Source organism: Neovison vison, chromosome 3, assembly GCF_020171115.1.
Source record: "Neovison vison isolate M4711 chromosome 3, ASM_NN_V1, whole genome shotgun sequence".
Lineage (NCBI taxonomy): Eukaryota > Metazoa > Chordata > Mammalia > Carnivora > Mustelidae > Neogale > Neogale vison.
The window spans coordinates 12,595,136-12,610,313 of NC_058093.1; the positions used below are offsets into that span (position 1 = coordinate 12,595,136).

The window sequence follows — 15,178 nt, forward strand, 5'->3', positions numbered from 1 at the left end:
TCAATTGGATCTATATTTAGAATTTGGTTTAGTTTAACAAAGATTTATTAGAGTGAACTTTGTTCTGAAAGAGATTACATTTTAGGGGCTAAGGGGGAAATAAAACATACACATATGAAGTCATCATGAAAACATCATGTCGGGTTAAAAATGAGATGCGCATGGTAAACTATGAGTTGCAGTACGTACATGAGACATCTTAGAGATGGTGAAACATAAACGGCCTTCAAGGACAGATGAGCAGAAAGAAGGTGTGTGGGTGGTGGGAACGCAGAAGAGGGATAAACATGGCGTATTTGATGGGGTGGTGGTAAGGGGAGGGGGAATTAGAACACGTACTAATTACTGAGGGGTGGTGGGAAATAAGGTTGGTTAGGTTAAGTGATGCCAGATTGAGTGAGGCCTAGAGTTTCAGGATTGGGGTTGAAACTTGATCTTGTAAGAAAGAGTAGGACTGAGTAGGTCCTTGATTAGTCAAGTGTCATAACCGAACACAGGTGCACTGGAGAAGGTCATACGATGGCACAGGGCAGGATGGCCTGGGGAGGAGAGAGGGAGCATTCAGACATGAAGTATTTGGGGTCTGAGCTGTGATAGTAAGATGTTGAAGAAATGAGTCCAAGAGCCATGTTAGGATAAAATAAAATTGGAGCCGGTGGCAAACTTGGCCAAGTCCAGGGGAGAATAAAACCACAAACATGACTTGGCGGTTTCTAGTAGAAAGCACCAAGTTGGAAGGAGGAACCAGTCTGGAAGTGATGAGCTTGTTCCTTCACCGATAGTGTTCCTTGTCCTTCACCAGTGTGGACTTTATAGTTACAGAAGCCTTAAGCACAGTGGTGATTATAATTATGAAAAAAAAATGATGTCTTCTGATGTAGAGTGAAGACAAGAGATGATATTGATAACACTTGTAATACTAATATTAATAATTTATATTTAGAACACTTACTGTGTTTCAGTCACCCACCTATAATCTCCTACGCATTACCTTATTTATTGCCATTTCACAGATAGAGAGGTTATAGAGCTTGCCTGAGATCACAGAACTAGTTAAGTGGCAGCGGCAGGACTCAAACTTCTGGAATTCAGAGGCCATGCCCTTGACAATGACTTTGGTTTGAATCTGGTTCCGTTCAGCAAAAAATCACAAAGTGAACTCTAGTAAGTTCAGAGATACTGAAGCAGAGTGCAGATGGGAAGCAGGGATATTGGATACATATGAAACACAAGGAAGATATTTCTGTAAAAGGCCTCTAGCAGCACCCAATGGTGCTGAGAGTTTTCATCCAACTGGGCCCGCTGAGAAAAACGTGCTGAGCCCATTGCAAGCCAGCCACCAGACTGGGAGATTAGAAGATGAGGTGGCCTCAGGGGAGAGAGTTCAGGTGGAAAGGTGGAGCCAGAGTGCAAGGACTTGTGGCAAAAAAGGGAGGTTGAGAACGATGGGGTTGGTTTCCTTGAGGAGTGAAGAGCGGGGTTGGCTGAACAGTAGTAATGAATTTTCCAGGAGGGTTTTTTTTGTTTTGCTATTATATCTTTCTCTACCCTGACTTTTTCCTTACCCTTTTACCCTTTTTTACACACAACAGAACATTTGCTGTCTCAGCCATGTTCAACTGTACGGTTTGGTGTCATTAAGTACATTCACATTGTTGTACAACCATCATCATCTCTGGGATTCTTTTCATCCTGTAGAACTGAAACTCGGGGCCCATTAAGTAATATATCCCCATTTCTTCCACCCCCAAACCCCAGAAACCACCATTCTACTTGCTAGGACTCTAATTACACCAGATACCTGATATAAACGGGATCAAACGGTATTTATCCTTTTGTAACTGGTTTATTTCACTGAAGATAATGTCCTTAGAGTCCATACATGTTATAGTATGTGTCAGAATTTCCTGCCTTTTTAAGGCTGAATAATATTCTGTTGTATGTACCACATTTTGTCCATCCATTCGTCCATTGACGGACACTTGGGTTGCTTCTAGCCCTTGGCTATTGTGAATAATGCTGCTGTGAACATACGTGTGCAGATAGCTTTTCAGGACCCTGCTTTTAGTGCTTTCAGATAAATACCCCCAAATGGGCTTACTAGATTATATTATATTTCTATTTTTAATTTTTTTGAGGAACCGCCATACTGTTTTCCTCAGCAGCTCCACCATTTCACATTTCCACCAGCAGTGCACAAGGCGCCCAGTTTCTCCACATGCTCACCTACACTATTTTCTGTTACTGGTTGGTTGGTGGTTGTTTTCTTATAGTAGCCATTCTGATGGATGTGAGGTGGTCTCTTGTGATTTTGATTTGCATCTCTCTAATGACTAGAGATGTTGAGCATCTCTCCCTGTGGTGACTGGACATTTGAATCTTGTCTTTGGAGAAATGTCTATTCAAATCCTTCATCCATGTTTTTAGTCAGGTTGGGTTTTGTTGTTGTTGTTGAGTTTTAAGAGTTCATACACACACTGGATATGAATCCCCTTAGGAGATACATGATTTGAAAAATTTTCTCTGTCTTCTGGGTTGTCTTTTCACTTTGTTGATTGTGTCCTTTGGTATATGGAAGTTTTAAATTTTGCTGTAGTCCCGTTGGTCTATTTTTTTTTCTTTTGTTCCTGTGCTTTTGGTATCCTCTCCAAGAAATCATTGCCAAACCAATGTCATGAAGCTTTTTATCTCTGTGAGGAAGACTTCCAATTAACAAAGTAAAATGTAGAAAGACATGGTCGCCAGCCCCAGCATTCAAGATCAGTTCTCTCTTCCTAGGCTGGGTTCATGAACGACGGCAGAATCGTGGCCCTAGACATGGAGCATTATAGCAATGGGGGCGCCTCCTTGGACGAGTCATTAATTGTAAGTGCTTTAAGAAGCAAGTTCACATTCTGGGAAGTATGACATAAAATGATAAAATTCAGAGGATGTTCAATAGCTAAATAACTTTTTAATAAGTAAGACCTACACTGCAGGGACAGCCATGTGTCGCTAACTGGTGCCCCCAGAGTGAGCCCAGACATACTGGCTAAGTCTGTGACTATATATTGTGTCCATGTTTCCCGTACTGAGACTTCTTTTCCCAAGGGCAAGCATCCGACCTCAGTCACAGCTCTGCTGCTATTCTGGCTTGGATCATTCTTGGTTGTGGGCTGTCCAGTGCATGGTAGAATGTCCGGCAACATTCTTGGTCTCTAGTGACTGGATGTCAATGGCCCAGCTACCCTCTGGTCTTAACAACCAAAAGTGTCTCCAGACATTACCAGGGAAAACAGAGGACAAAATCACCCCTGGTTGAGAACCAGTGCATTAGACCAAATACCAAAACTTTTTTTTTTTTTTTTTGCCACTCTTTGCAGGATATTTTATTCATTACATTCTGTAGACCCCATGTTTAGAGCCTCTGAATGTTTCAAAGTCTTTGGCAGTTGTCTGAAACCTGGGAGGAAATGCATTCGTCCTGAAATATGAACACAAAAAATGATGATTTCAAAAAAAGAAAAAGTATTCAAATCCTTAAAAATTATAGCAGACATTCTTTTAACTTAGGACACGGGTCTGTCTCAGCATGTTTGATGTGACGTAGAGAGGGTTGGTCATTTCCGGCTTAGTTTTGGTCTTCAGTCTCAGGAGGGCAAAATCTGATGAGAATCTGATCACACCAACTCTGGATCTCCGCAGGTGATAGAAATGGGACTTCTGAAAATGGAAAATGCTTACAAGTTTCCCAACCTGCGCTGCCGGGCGTGGGCGTGCAAAACCAACGGGCCATCCAACACAGCCCTGCGTGGCTTCGGCTTCCCTCAGGTGGGGCTCATCACTGAGTCCTGTATCACCGAAGTTGCAGCCAGATGTGGTCTGGCCCCCGAGAAGGTAAGGCTAAACCAGTCTCTCACACACAAGACTTCAGGCTCCAGAGCAGGGAGGACCCCTGGGGGGTCATTCAGGTTGAGGAATTTGGATCCAGAGGGGCTGAATGGTGTGCCCGGGGTAAGCCAGCTCACCAGTGAAGACAGAGCCAGGACTCCAAAGTTCAGTGAGCCTTGTCTCACTTGGGCTCTTTGCCCAGAATCCTGGAGACAGAGGATCTTGAAAAGGGAGCTTCGGACTCCAGCTCATTTAGTGAGAAGTCTCCGTCGGTTGGTGATGTAGGTGCTACCAACCAACGAGTCCTGTCAAGCCCTTTTTCCTCCTCCGTGAACGTCTCAGGCAGCTGTCAGAAAGTTTCAGTCATTTCAGTTACTAAAATCGTTTCCTTTCTGTTCTTGAAGTCACCGTCGCAATTTCATTCGTGATAAGCTCCGTCCCCCTCCCTGTGCCTCTTGCCCTCAGAATCCTGGAGCGGAGTTAGGGTGGGGAGACACGGTGTCCATTCTTTCCCCCCTTCTCCACTCTGGGCATCCTGCTGTGCTGTTGGGGCAGAGAGGGAAGGGAGGACCAGAGGAAGCAGCCTTTGCCCAGCGAGCTCTTGTCCCCTCCGTGCTTAGATGTAGCCACTTTTCAAGTATGTTTCTGTGGGCTCCGTTTCTGCTAATTCTCTCTTGGAAATGGACGGTCCCCTGTGAGGGTGGGTTAGATTTCCAGCTGTCCTCGGTGGGCACCTCAGGAGGTGTTTCCCATTATCTCTTTGCTGCAGCAAACCTTAGAAAGCCCCACTCCCCACTTCATCTGCCTGCTTTCTTGCTGTTCAATACTAGAGCAGGTAGCCCTAGGCAGAAGTCATTTTCTTTTTGTCTCTTGAACTTCGGGGGGCCCCTGCCCCTCCCTTCTCATCACAGCCTCCTTCCCAGATGTACTGTGGCATTTGGTAGCATAGGGGAAATCGGATAATGACCCCCCTCCCCACCGCGGCTGTCGGAGGAGAGAATAGCCACCCTTGAAAATGCTGTCTTCCCCAGGCTACCTGGGTGGCTCAGTTGGTTAAGCATCCCACTCTTGGTTTCAGCTTAGGCCATGACCTCAGGGTTGAGAGACTGAGCTCCAAGTTAGGCTCTGCACTCAGCATGGAGTCTGCTTAAGATTCTCTCTTTCCCTCTATCCCCCTATGTCACTTGTTCTCTGTCTCATAAATAAGTAAATCTTTAAAAAAAAAAAAAAGAATCTTAATTTGGGACGCCTGGGTGGCTCAGTTGGTTGGACGACTGCCTTCGGCTCAGGTCATGAGCCCAGAGTCCCGGGATCGAGTCCCACATCGGGCTCCCAGCTCCATGGGGAGTCTGCTTCTCCCTTTGACCTTCTCCTCGCTCATGCTCTCTCTCACTGTCTCTCTTTCAAATAAATAAATAAAAATTTTTAAAATAGAATCTTAATTTGTTCTTCATCCTAGTTACCAGTTATGTTTTAACAAATATAAAAGGTTGTTGAAAGAAAAAATGAAACAAGATGGGATCGGGAGGGAGACAAACCATAAGAGATTCTTAAACTCACAAAACAAACTGAGGGTTGCCAGGGGGAGGTGGGTAGGGAGAGGGTGGTTGGGTTATGGACATTGGGGAGGGTATGTGCTATGGTGAATGCTGTGAAGTGTGTAAGCCTGACAATTCACAGACCTGTACCCCTGGGACTAATAATACATATATGTTACTAAAAATAAATTTTTTAAAATGTATATATAAGCTTGTTTAAATATAACCAATAACTAGAGTGAGTAGTCTTATCTTTCCACAACATCTGAACAATCCAAATTTTGTAGATCATGTAGCCTGTAGATCATGTAGTTCAATTCAGGAATATGTCTCAACAGATGTTCACAAATGCAGCTAGAATTAGAGGAATCTACAGTATTCTGGGACTGTACTGAGTCATATAGAAATATAAGGAAAGGATACTTTCATTTGAACTTACACCAGAGCAGCATAGAAAGTATATAAGTGCTAACATATCTGATAGAGGCTTCAGGTAGAGAAGGCTTCAGGAAGGGCTTCAACAAGGAGTAAGTGGAACTCAGTTTGGGCCTGATGGGAAGAGCAGAACTTAACTAGGAGGACAGTGGAGAGACTACATTGGTTGCCTCTTCTCCATTTTGATTTCCTTTTCTTTTATAGGTCCGAACGATAAACATGTACAAGGAAATTGATCAAACACCCTACAAACAAGAGATTAACGCCAAGAACCTGATTCAGTGTTGGAAAGAATGTATGGCTAAGTCTTCCTATACCCTGAGGAAAGCGGCTGTGGAAAAATTCAATTCAAAGAATTATTGGAAGAAAAAAGGGCTGGCTGTGGTCCCCCTGAAGTTTCCTATTGGCTTAGGCTCAATCACTCTTAGTCAGGTCAGTTCTCCAAACAGACCAATCAGAGAGGGTTGGGGAAACTTTCTGTGAAGGCGGATTAGCCATAGGGTTGCAATGCCTGTTTGTAAACCTTCCCCAAAGTTGTCCTCAGTCAAGCTAGCTTTCCTCCAGAGGAGATAAGAGCTCCTCTGCAGGAATCCCCAGTGTTAGCGGCAAGCATTCTTGCTGGGAAATCAGAAGACCTGGTATCTGCTTTTGGCCCTTGCATCAAGCAACTGAGTCAACTTGCTCTGGGCCCAGATCACTCAAGTCCAAGGCCAGACGGTGGGATGGTTGACGGCCAAGACTCCTCCTCCAGCTCCTCTGTGTCTGCTGTGTTGCTGGACCATGAAATAGAAACAGGAAGCTGCATGGCATTTGGTTTTTGGGGGTGGGATAAATGAAACCCAGAAGAGTAAAGCCATTTAAATAATTTTTAAAAAGCATTTTAGAAGTTTACTGCCTTCTTAGCTGTTAAAAATGTGAAGGGAGGGATGAGAAATCTATTCTTAGAGTTTCTCATCTCGTCTGATGACGTCAATTCCCTGCTTGTTTTTGTTTGCTGCTTCTGGCCCCTCATTCTTGAATGAAACATACCTGCACAGCTGGTGGCCTGCACTACTCTAGCCCACGCTAGCCGCTGATGTGGGACCTGCTATCTGTGTTCTGACACATACGTTTGTGTATACATACGTATATGTAGAGAGGAGGGCAGAGCCCTCACAACTGTTGTCACTCCCCTTTGCAGAATTCACAGCTTTGGCTGAGCCATGAAGAAGGAATGGCAGGTGCTTTGAGTACGGACAGGTTAGGGATAAATGGGAGCAGAGCTGTGAGGAGCACTAGTAAGTCAGCTGTGTGTAGAGGGAGCCGAGGAGGCCAAAAAAAAAAAAGGGCAGGAAGGTTCTTCCTTCATTCCCGTGCCGGTCCATTCACCTAACCCTCCTGGCTCAGCTCGGGTGTCATCTTGAGAGTGTCTCATGTTGGTTAGACCGGTGGTAGCTCGGAGGAGCATTGTGACAATACAGGCGGTGATGTCTTCTGCAGCCGTCCCGTTCTTCCCCTGTCGGTGGTGGCAGAAACACATAGTCATCTGTACACAATGTCCCCAGATGAGGGAGACAGTCAGGAGGCGGTGGTCGAGGAATAAAGGCAAAAAAAACAAGATTATTCAGAAAGAGGGGAGAGGGGGAAACCACCACCAGGAAAGGGTTAGGGAACAGTGAATCTCAGTCCGCGGTTTGGGGGTTACACTGATGAGTGTGCGGCTAACGAAGCCATCAGTCCGGTCCATCTGTTTCTGAGCAGAGCAGCCAGCATCCCTGGGGAGAACGGCCCCTGGGCCATAACCGTGCTGGACACGGTGGGCTGTCTCTACTCAACCGTCGCCCTTACCTAACATCCGGTCTCCACAGCACGCCGGACCTGGCCCGTTTCCCGGATCAGAAATTTCTCAGAAACTTTTTATCTAAGAAACAGTGATGATTACTCAATACCCCTTTTAGATTTTATTCCATTCAACCCTCAGGACAACCTGTAAGATTTGTAGGCCTCATTTAGCGGTGAGGAAACGGAGGCTTCAGGAGCTAAAATAACTTGTCTGAAGCCCCACGTCTGGAGAGAGGGGCTGGGCACTCGGGCCTGAGAGGCCGCAGAAGCAGCGTTTTCTCAGCCCCAGCAGCTGCCTCTTCCTGGCACCGTGTGGTGGGAACCGAGGTGGCCTTCAGCTCAGCCGGGAGGAAACAGACCGCAGGCAGCAGGCAGACGACCTGCCCTACCCATCTCCCCCCCGAGACCCGCTGCCGTGCTGGAAACACCGGCGTAGGGCCCAGTGGAGGAGTCCGAGGCCGGGCAAGCTGCTTCCTGGAAGCCGTGTGCCGAAAGGCGACCCCAAAGCAAATCAGATGGAGGAGGGAAGGAACGAGGAAGGACCCAAGGCCCAATGCTGGGGGATCCGTCATGGCCCGCTCTACCGTCGCTGGGTAGGTGGGATTCTGTGTCATAGAAGGAGAAATCGAAGCCCGCAGGCCTTCACTCTCTGGCCCAAGGACATTCAGCTGTTGTGCGACAGAAGGAGGAGTGGGTCTGGACACGGTCTGGTCATGTGTCTTCATCACCCCGGGCATCCGCCTGAGCAGAGGCAGCCCTGTGCCACGACAGCCGAGGGGCTCACACCTACCTCCCGTCCGGTGGACTTGAGGACTAGCCTATGCACATGCAGGAGCAGCCAGGACCTGGCGAGCTTCCGTGTCCCCAGTACCTTAGCCCGGCGCCCGCCACCAGGCAGAAACCAGTGCTGCCCTGGCGGAGACATGTTGGGAATCTGCGGAACCGCAAGAAGACCCTGCCTTCACAAATCCTGGATTTCTGTGCCACACTGCCCAGAAGCTTAGATGCTAAGAAACTAGCTGACACAGTGTTAAGTCACCTGTTGCTGGCCCAGATCGCACCGATGAGGTTGGCATCTCCCAGCGGAACGGCTACAGAGGTGCACCTTGCAGGCCTTCCCAACCACAGTGGAACCACGGGGAGCATTTTCCCTAGGACCACGTGCTGTTACTAACGCTCTTACACTAGAGACGCACAGTGAGAAGGCCATCCTTGTTTTCTGCGGCCTTTTGGGATATCTCCATCCCCCTCAGTCTAGTGTGAACAAAATTGCAAGAAGGCACGTTCATGTTGATTATAAAGCATGTTTAGCTAAAGTCCTGATGTTTCTGATTATAGCAGCCTTTAATTTTATGTTAGCAGTTTGGTTCTTTCTGGGTCCCCAAGGGGAGCTGTACAATTAGATAAGATTACTTCCAAGTTCCCTTCTAACAAAAGCCCTGTAATTCTGTGCCAGGATACTTTGGGGTAGGCTTGGCTCGTTTGGTAGCAAACAGCGTCTGTCTGTCCCATCTTATCTGGGTTTTTGTTTTTGCTTCTCTCTATCACACCCGCAACTACGGGAATATGTGTTCATGGAAACAATTCTCTCTGCCCCAAACTATCTGCACTTAACTTGGCATTTTACAACTGACCCCCCGCAGAAAACAAACCCCAAACCTAGATTGTTGTTCTACTGTGGATTAGGGAGATCCTCAAATGTCCTCATGAAGAAATAGCAGCTTAAGGAGCATTGTCCTGCCCCAGCCTCCAAGCCAGCCCCTGCCAGCCTGGTGTCTTATGGGGCGATCCTGAGGCAGCCCTGGCCGGGCTCTGCTCAGTGGTCTCAGGGCTGTGGGGAAAGGGTGCATATTTCAGCAGGAAATGGAACGGAGGGGATCATTTCCAGGGAAAATGTTTTATTCTGGTTATTTATTTTCATGTGGTACTTTTTAACACCTTCTAGACTGACATGAGGCACGTATTTGGTTTTTGAGGACAATTTTTACGCTGACATCTGGTTATCATTTAACATTAAACTACTAAATTTGGCAAAGGACAGAGTGGGTCGGGTTCTGCCCTGGAATGTTCTGTATGTCTTTGAACTGAGAGCCGTTGAGCACATGTTTTTCGTTTTAACTCCAGTAATAGTTAACACACAGTGTTGTGTTAGCTTCGGGTGTCCCTATAGTGTCCAACACGTCTGTACATTACTCTCCAGGGAGAGTGTCGTGACTGACGAGACATGTGATAATATCAGTCCAAAAGCTCATGGGAACTCTTGTCATCTTTTCTGGTTAGGCTGCTGCCTTGGTTCACATTTACCTGGACGGGTCTGTGCTGGTGACTCACGGTGGGATCGAATTGGGTCAGGGGGTCCATACTAAAATGATTCAGGTGAGTTTGCAGTTAGTTGGATTAAGCTGGGTGTGTGCTTGTAGCTGAGTGTATGAGAGAGAAACCATGCTTGTGTGTTTTCTGTTCCAAAATGAAAAAGATACGAGATTTTAGCTTTGACAGCTTAAACTGTTAAGCTGTTAACAGCAGCTGGGTAAACTAGCCGGTTTTATAACTGAACGTCCTAAAAGAATGCGCAGAAGCGTCTCAGATTGTCTTACTGCTACAGGAGACTGTCTGTGTCTTTGTTGTTTTCCTTCAGGTGTACGGGTCTCTCCCACCACCCGAAAGCAGAGCATTCCTTGAAAACATTTTGCAAACCAAAATACCATAAAGCAGAGATGTAATTACCATGAATTTAGATGAAAATATTTTTGAGCATTTTCCGGACCCCCCGAAAAATGACCGCTCTCAGTATTTTCTGATTCGCTGCTGGGCACACGACACATTGGCTGACAGATACAATTCAGAGCTGGGCAGCTTGTGAGATGCCGAGTGTGGTCCCTGTGGTCCCGGGGAAGGACTTGGGGCTCTGCTCTCCCTGCTTGCCGTGAGCCCTGCCCCCACCGACGCTCACAGCCAAGCAAACACTGAATGCTCTTTTGGCTCTTTACCCTTTTGTCATAAAAGTGAAAATCCTCTTCAGATTTATTTTAGGCAGCGAAAACAGGTAAAAGGTAGGTGCTCTGTGAAAGCCGAGAGGCTTACAAACGTTCACAAAGAGGGGGACATCAGTGTTAGCAAGTGAGCCATCTTTTTTGAACCTTTGCTGGCCAATCCAAAGATAGGTAGATTCTGATGTATTGCATGATTTCTTGCCCTTTTTAAGACTTTGAATGATTGATAATATAAATCACACTTGATATTTCTGATCAAAGTCTACCTGTTTTCTGACACATTCACTTTAGCTGAAATCCTAGGTTCTGTTTCTATGTTGTGAATAATAGTAATATTAAAGATTATAAAACATTTGGAAGACGCAAAAAAGTGTTTTAAAAAGCCTCTGAACAATTCCACCGGTTAGCAATAAGCACCGTTTGGAGATCTTTCCATCTTTTCTTTTTTCTTTTTGATAAATTGCTAACATGCTGTTTATATAATTTCTCATATCCTGGCTTTTTCTATGTGTGTTTTAAATTTTTATTTAAATTCCAGTTAGTTAACATACAGTTACATCAGTTTAACATACAGTGTTCTATTAGCCTCGGGGGTAGAATACAGTGATTCATCAATTCCACACACCATCTGGTGCCCATCAGAACAAGTGCCCGCCTTAATCCCTGTCATCTATTTAACCCATCCCCCACCCTCTCCCCTCTGATAACCATCAGTTCTCTATAGTTAAGAGTTGCATGGAGCACTAGGTGTGGTGCATAAACAATGAATTTTGGAACACTGAAAATAAAATAAAATTTTAAAAGAAGAAAAAAAAAGAGTCTGCTTCTTGGTTTCTCTCTTTCTGTCTCTCTCTCTTTTTTTTCCCATGCTTGTTTCTGTTTTTTCACCTATCCTGTTACAGAGTGAGCACTTCCTCCTGTGGCTAAGAATTCTTTGCAATCACGATTTTAATGGCTGCTTGTGGATGTATGTATAATTTATTTAACCATCCCCAATTGTTGAATACTTCAATTAACATTTTTGTACATAAGCCTGTGGTCAAATCAATAATTATTTTCTTAAAATAGATTTCCAGAAATAAATTGTCGGTCACAGAGTGTATCTTCAATCACCAACACTTACTACTAAATTGTTTTCCAGAAAGTATCCATTTCATTATACCAATAACCAACTACGTTCTGGCTTTTTAAAAAACCTTAGATAGAGACGCATGGGTGGCTCAGTTGGTTAAGCAGCTGCCTTCGGCTCAGGTCATGATCCCAGCATCCTGGGATCGAGTCCCCCATCGGGCTCCTTGCTCGGCAGGGAGCCTGCTTCTCCCTCTGCCTCTGCCTGCCATTCTGTCTGCCTGTGCTCGCTCTCTCTCCCTCTCTCTGATAAATAAATAAAATCTTAAAAAAAAAAAAAAACCTCCTTTAAAAAAACAAAACCTTAGATAATTTAATAGTTGTGAATGATAATATCTCATTATTACCTTGATCTGCATTTTTCTGGTTATAGAGACTTTGCTAGAATTTTGCAGAGTGAGGTGGTAGGAAAGGCCTCCAGGTGTAGATTTCATGATTATGAAGACATGAAGCATCTCCTTCTGTGTTGGCTCGGGGCTTTGCCTCCTCTTCCTGACGCTCTTGCACCTAAGAAAGTCAAAGCAACAAAGTGTACTCGGGATTTGGGGTCTAGACTAGCTACAGGGTTTTCAGAAAAGAACTTTTCGTGGCTAGAGGAATTCACGCTTCTCTCCCCCGTCCCTGTTGCACATGGGGGGGCTCCCAGATGGGAGCTACATGGGCTCCCGCGGGGCTGTGTGCACAGGTCTGTGACGAACCGAAGTATTTGCAAAGAACCTCTCTTCCAACATGCAGGTGGTCAGTCGTGAACTAAGGATGCCGATGTCTAACATCCACCTGCGCGGAACGAGCACAGAAACCGTCCCTAACACGAACTCCTCTGGAGGTTCCGTGGTGGCCGATGTCAACGGGCTGGCCGTGAAGGTAAAAGTCACTGCGGTGGCGCCCAGACCTTCGGCCCCACCAGGCCAGACACATGGGAGGAGCTCAGAAGGCACTGAGCTTTCATCCAGTTCTTACCTCCTTCTCACACCCTCCTGGTGAAAACCTGCCTTCCCCCGGTGTAGGACGTCCTCGTGCCGGGAATATGGTTGTGTGGATTTGGACATGAACCTCTTGCCAGGACCATTACAAGGCTCTGTCTCTGTCCTTGAGTTTCACTGCCTTTCACTCAGGCTTCAGGTTGACAGAGCGAGCTTTCCACAAAATACATCTGACCTGCCGTGTTTAAAAACAGCGGTCGGGGCTTTGCCAGCAGTCTGTGTCTTACGTCCTGAGACCCCCCATCCTAGAATGTCTGTTTTTAAGACCGGCTCACACTTCAACCCTGACCACCCCCACCCCCCAGGAAACCCTCCCCATCACCTCTTAAAGGGTCAGTCTCCACCTCTGTGTCCCGTGGGCCTCCTAAACAAACCTCTGCAGTGGCACATGTCTTATGGTTTTGAAATTAGTGTTTGTCTGAAGTTATGATAATAATTTTGATTTAAAAATAATCCCTAGGATGCTTGTCAGACTCTACTAAAACGCCTTGAACCCATCATCAGCAAGAATCCTCAAGGCACTTGGAAGGATTGGGTGAGAATCACTGTCACTTTTGTGTTTTATGTTGGGGAAAAAAGGAGAGAGGAGAAATGTGTGAATTAAATATCACTTGAAATAGCACTTGAAAGGGTACTATAGTTCCGTAATGATAAGTAGAGGTCTTTTGGCTCTCTGCACATGGCAATGTTATCATAATGTGGTGGAGCAACTCTTGCATCTGGGAAAATCCTCCATTAGAGAAAAAGACTGTTTTTCCTACCTAAAACCCTTATTTTTAAGCCAGAAGTAATTAATGTTTCTTCTGATGGATCCCAGGTATTTTCTAGATAATAGCTATAAATCTATTTGTTTGGTTCCACCGTTCCTAAACGGAAAGACAACACTACAATCATTCTATAAAAGTAAAACATCATATACGCATTCATTTAGAAATAGGAAACCAAGCCACTTGGTATGTATTCAACCGGTAGTAGGTACTAAATGCAGTGGAAATTTCAGTGGCTTCCTTAGATGTACTAGGAACTTTCAACCTAGTTGAAAGAGAAAACGCACACTCTGAAGTCGGCTAGCGGGCTTTTAAGGTAACAGGTTATAAAGTGCCAGATGGTGTGGAGTGGCTGTCAGTCAAAGCTGAGCGTATCTGTCATGCCGACTGCTCTGGGATGTCACATTAAAAGCATCGGTCCGGGGAAACAGCTTAGAAATCCCCCTTAGAAATGGTTCCTGCTCTTCTACAGAGTTAGGACTCATTCTATAATTCTTACTTACGGGGGCTCTCAATCCTTCTAGGGCATCTTTATTTCTGTCCTCTGCCCTGTGCTCCCTGAGCCAGAGACAGGCAGAGAGAGCCTGGCTGAAGAGAGATACGGGACAAACAGCCAGCCCTCCATGGGAGATGCTGCCATTAGCACACCTTCCTCTCTAATGGCTGCACTTCTCACCTTTTTCTTTCTCAGACTTGGGGACTTGGACCTAACCCCCACTTTTCTGTATATTAGTCAGCTGTGTGCCCTGAAGAGTCAGGAGAACTTTGGATGTCAGTGGTACACTTTACCAAAATTAGGCCACTTTTCTCTTTCTTTTCTTTTCTTTTCTTTTTTTTTTATTTTTAAGATTTTATTTATTTATTTGAGAGAGAGAAAGAGCACGAGAGGAGAGAAGGTCAGAGGGAGAAGCAGACTCCCCATGGAGCTGGGAGCCCAATGTGGGATTTGATCCTGGGACTCAGGATCATGATCTGAGCTGAAGGCAGTCGCTTAACCAACTGAGCCACCCAGGTGCCCCTAGGCCACTTTTCTAAGACCAATGAATGTCTGGTATTAAAATTAACCCCCCAACCACCCATTGTTTCCTGGTACATCCCCTGTGGATAGGCTGTCTTTCCAGAAGACCCAGTGAGGTTCTTCATCAGCAGAACACCTGTTAGCCGCACTAGCCCAGACTATGGGGGTAACCTACCTTGGCTGTCACGGGAGACGATCCCAGGCACTGGACACGCGCGGTTACTCCCGGCAGCGACCATGAGTGCTTGTGAAGTCGGAGAATGCTGAAAGGGAAACAGGAATCTTGCCTCTCCCTGGTTATTAGTACTGATAGCTGCCCTTCCCCTATAGTGGAACCAAGACTGAAGCCTCAAGTGAGTCTTTCTTTAAACATCATCATTGCATCGTCTTTCCTCTTGTTTCCTAGGCACAAGCTGCTTTTGATGAAAGCATTAGCCTTTCAGCTACTGGATACTTCAGGTAAAGAGTCCTTTTAGTCACATGCAATGAATATTAACAGCTGTCACTTGAAGAAGAGATTTGAAACAAAAATTTTTTGAAAAAAAAAATTGATTTTGGTAACATTCTATTAAACCACTGTTATGCACAACATTTAGCTGCTAATTCATCCAAATGCCCAGAGAGG

At 45.6% G+C, this 15,178-nt stretch overlaps 1 protein-coding gene across 1 annotated transcript in view; it reads left to right on the plus strand.

Moving 5' to 3' along the window:
- Nucleotides 1-15,178, plus strand: part of AOX1 (aldehyde oxidase 1) — an 83,282-nt gene that overhangs the window by 59,472 nt on the left and 8,632 nt on the right. Inside the window, exons 24-30 of the mRNA XM_044244345.1 lie at nucleotides 2,779-2,865; nucleotides 3,685-3,876; nucleotides 6,048-6,275; nucleotides 9,945-10,040; nucleotides 12,521-12,649; nucleotides 13,229-13,303; nucleotides 14,960-15,012. Coding sequence (XP_044100280.1) covers nucleotides 2,779-2,865; nucleotides 3,685-3,876; nucleotides 6,048-6,275; nucleotides 9,945-10,040; nucleotides 12,521-12,649; nucleotides 13,229-13,303; nucleotides 14,960-15,012 — 860 coding nt within the window. The remainder of the gene's footprint in view (nucleotides 1-2,778; nucleotides 2,866-3,684; nucleotides 3,877-6,047; nucleotides 6,276-9,944; nucleotides 10,041-12,520; nucleotides 12,650-13,228; nucleotides 13,304-14,959; nucleotides 15,013-15,178) is intronic.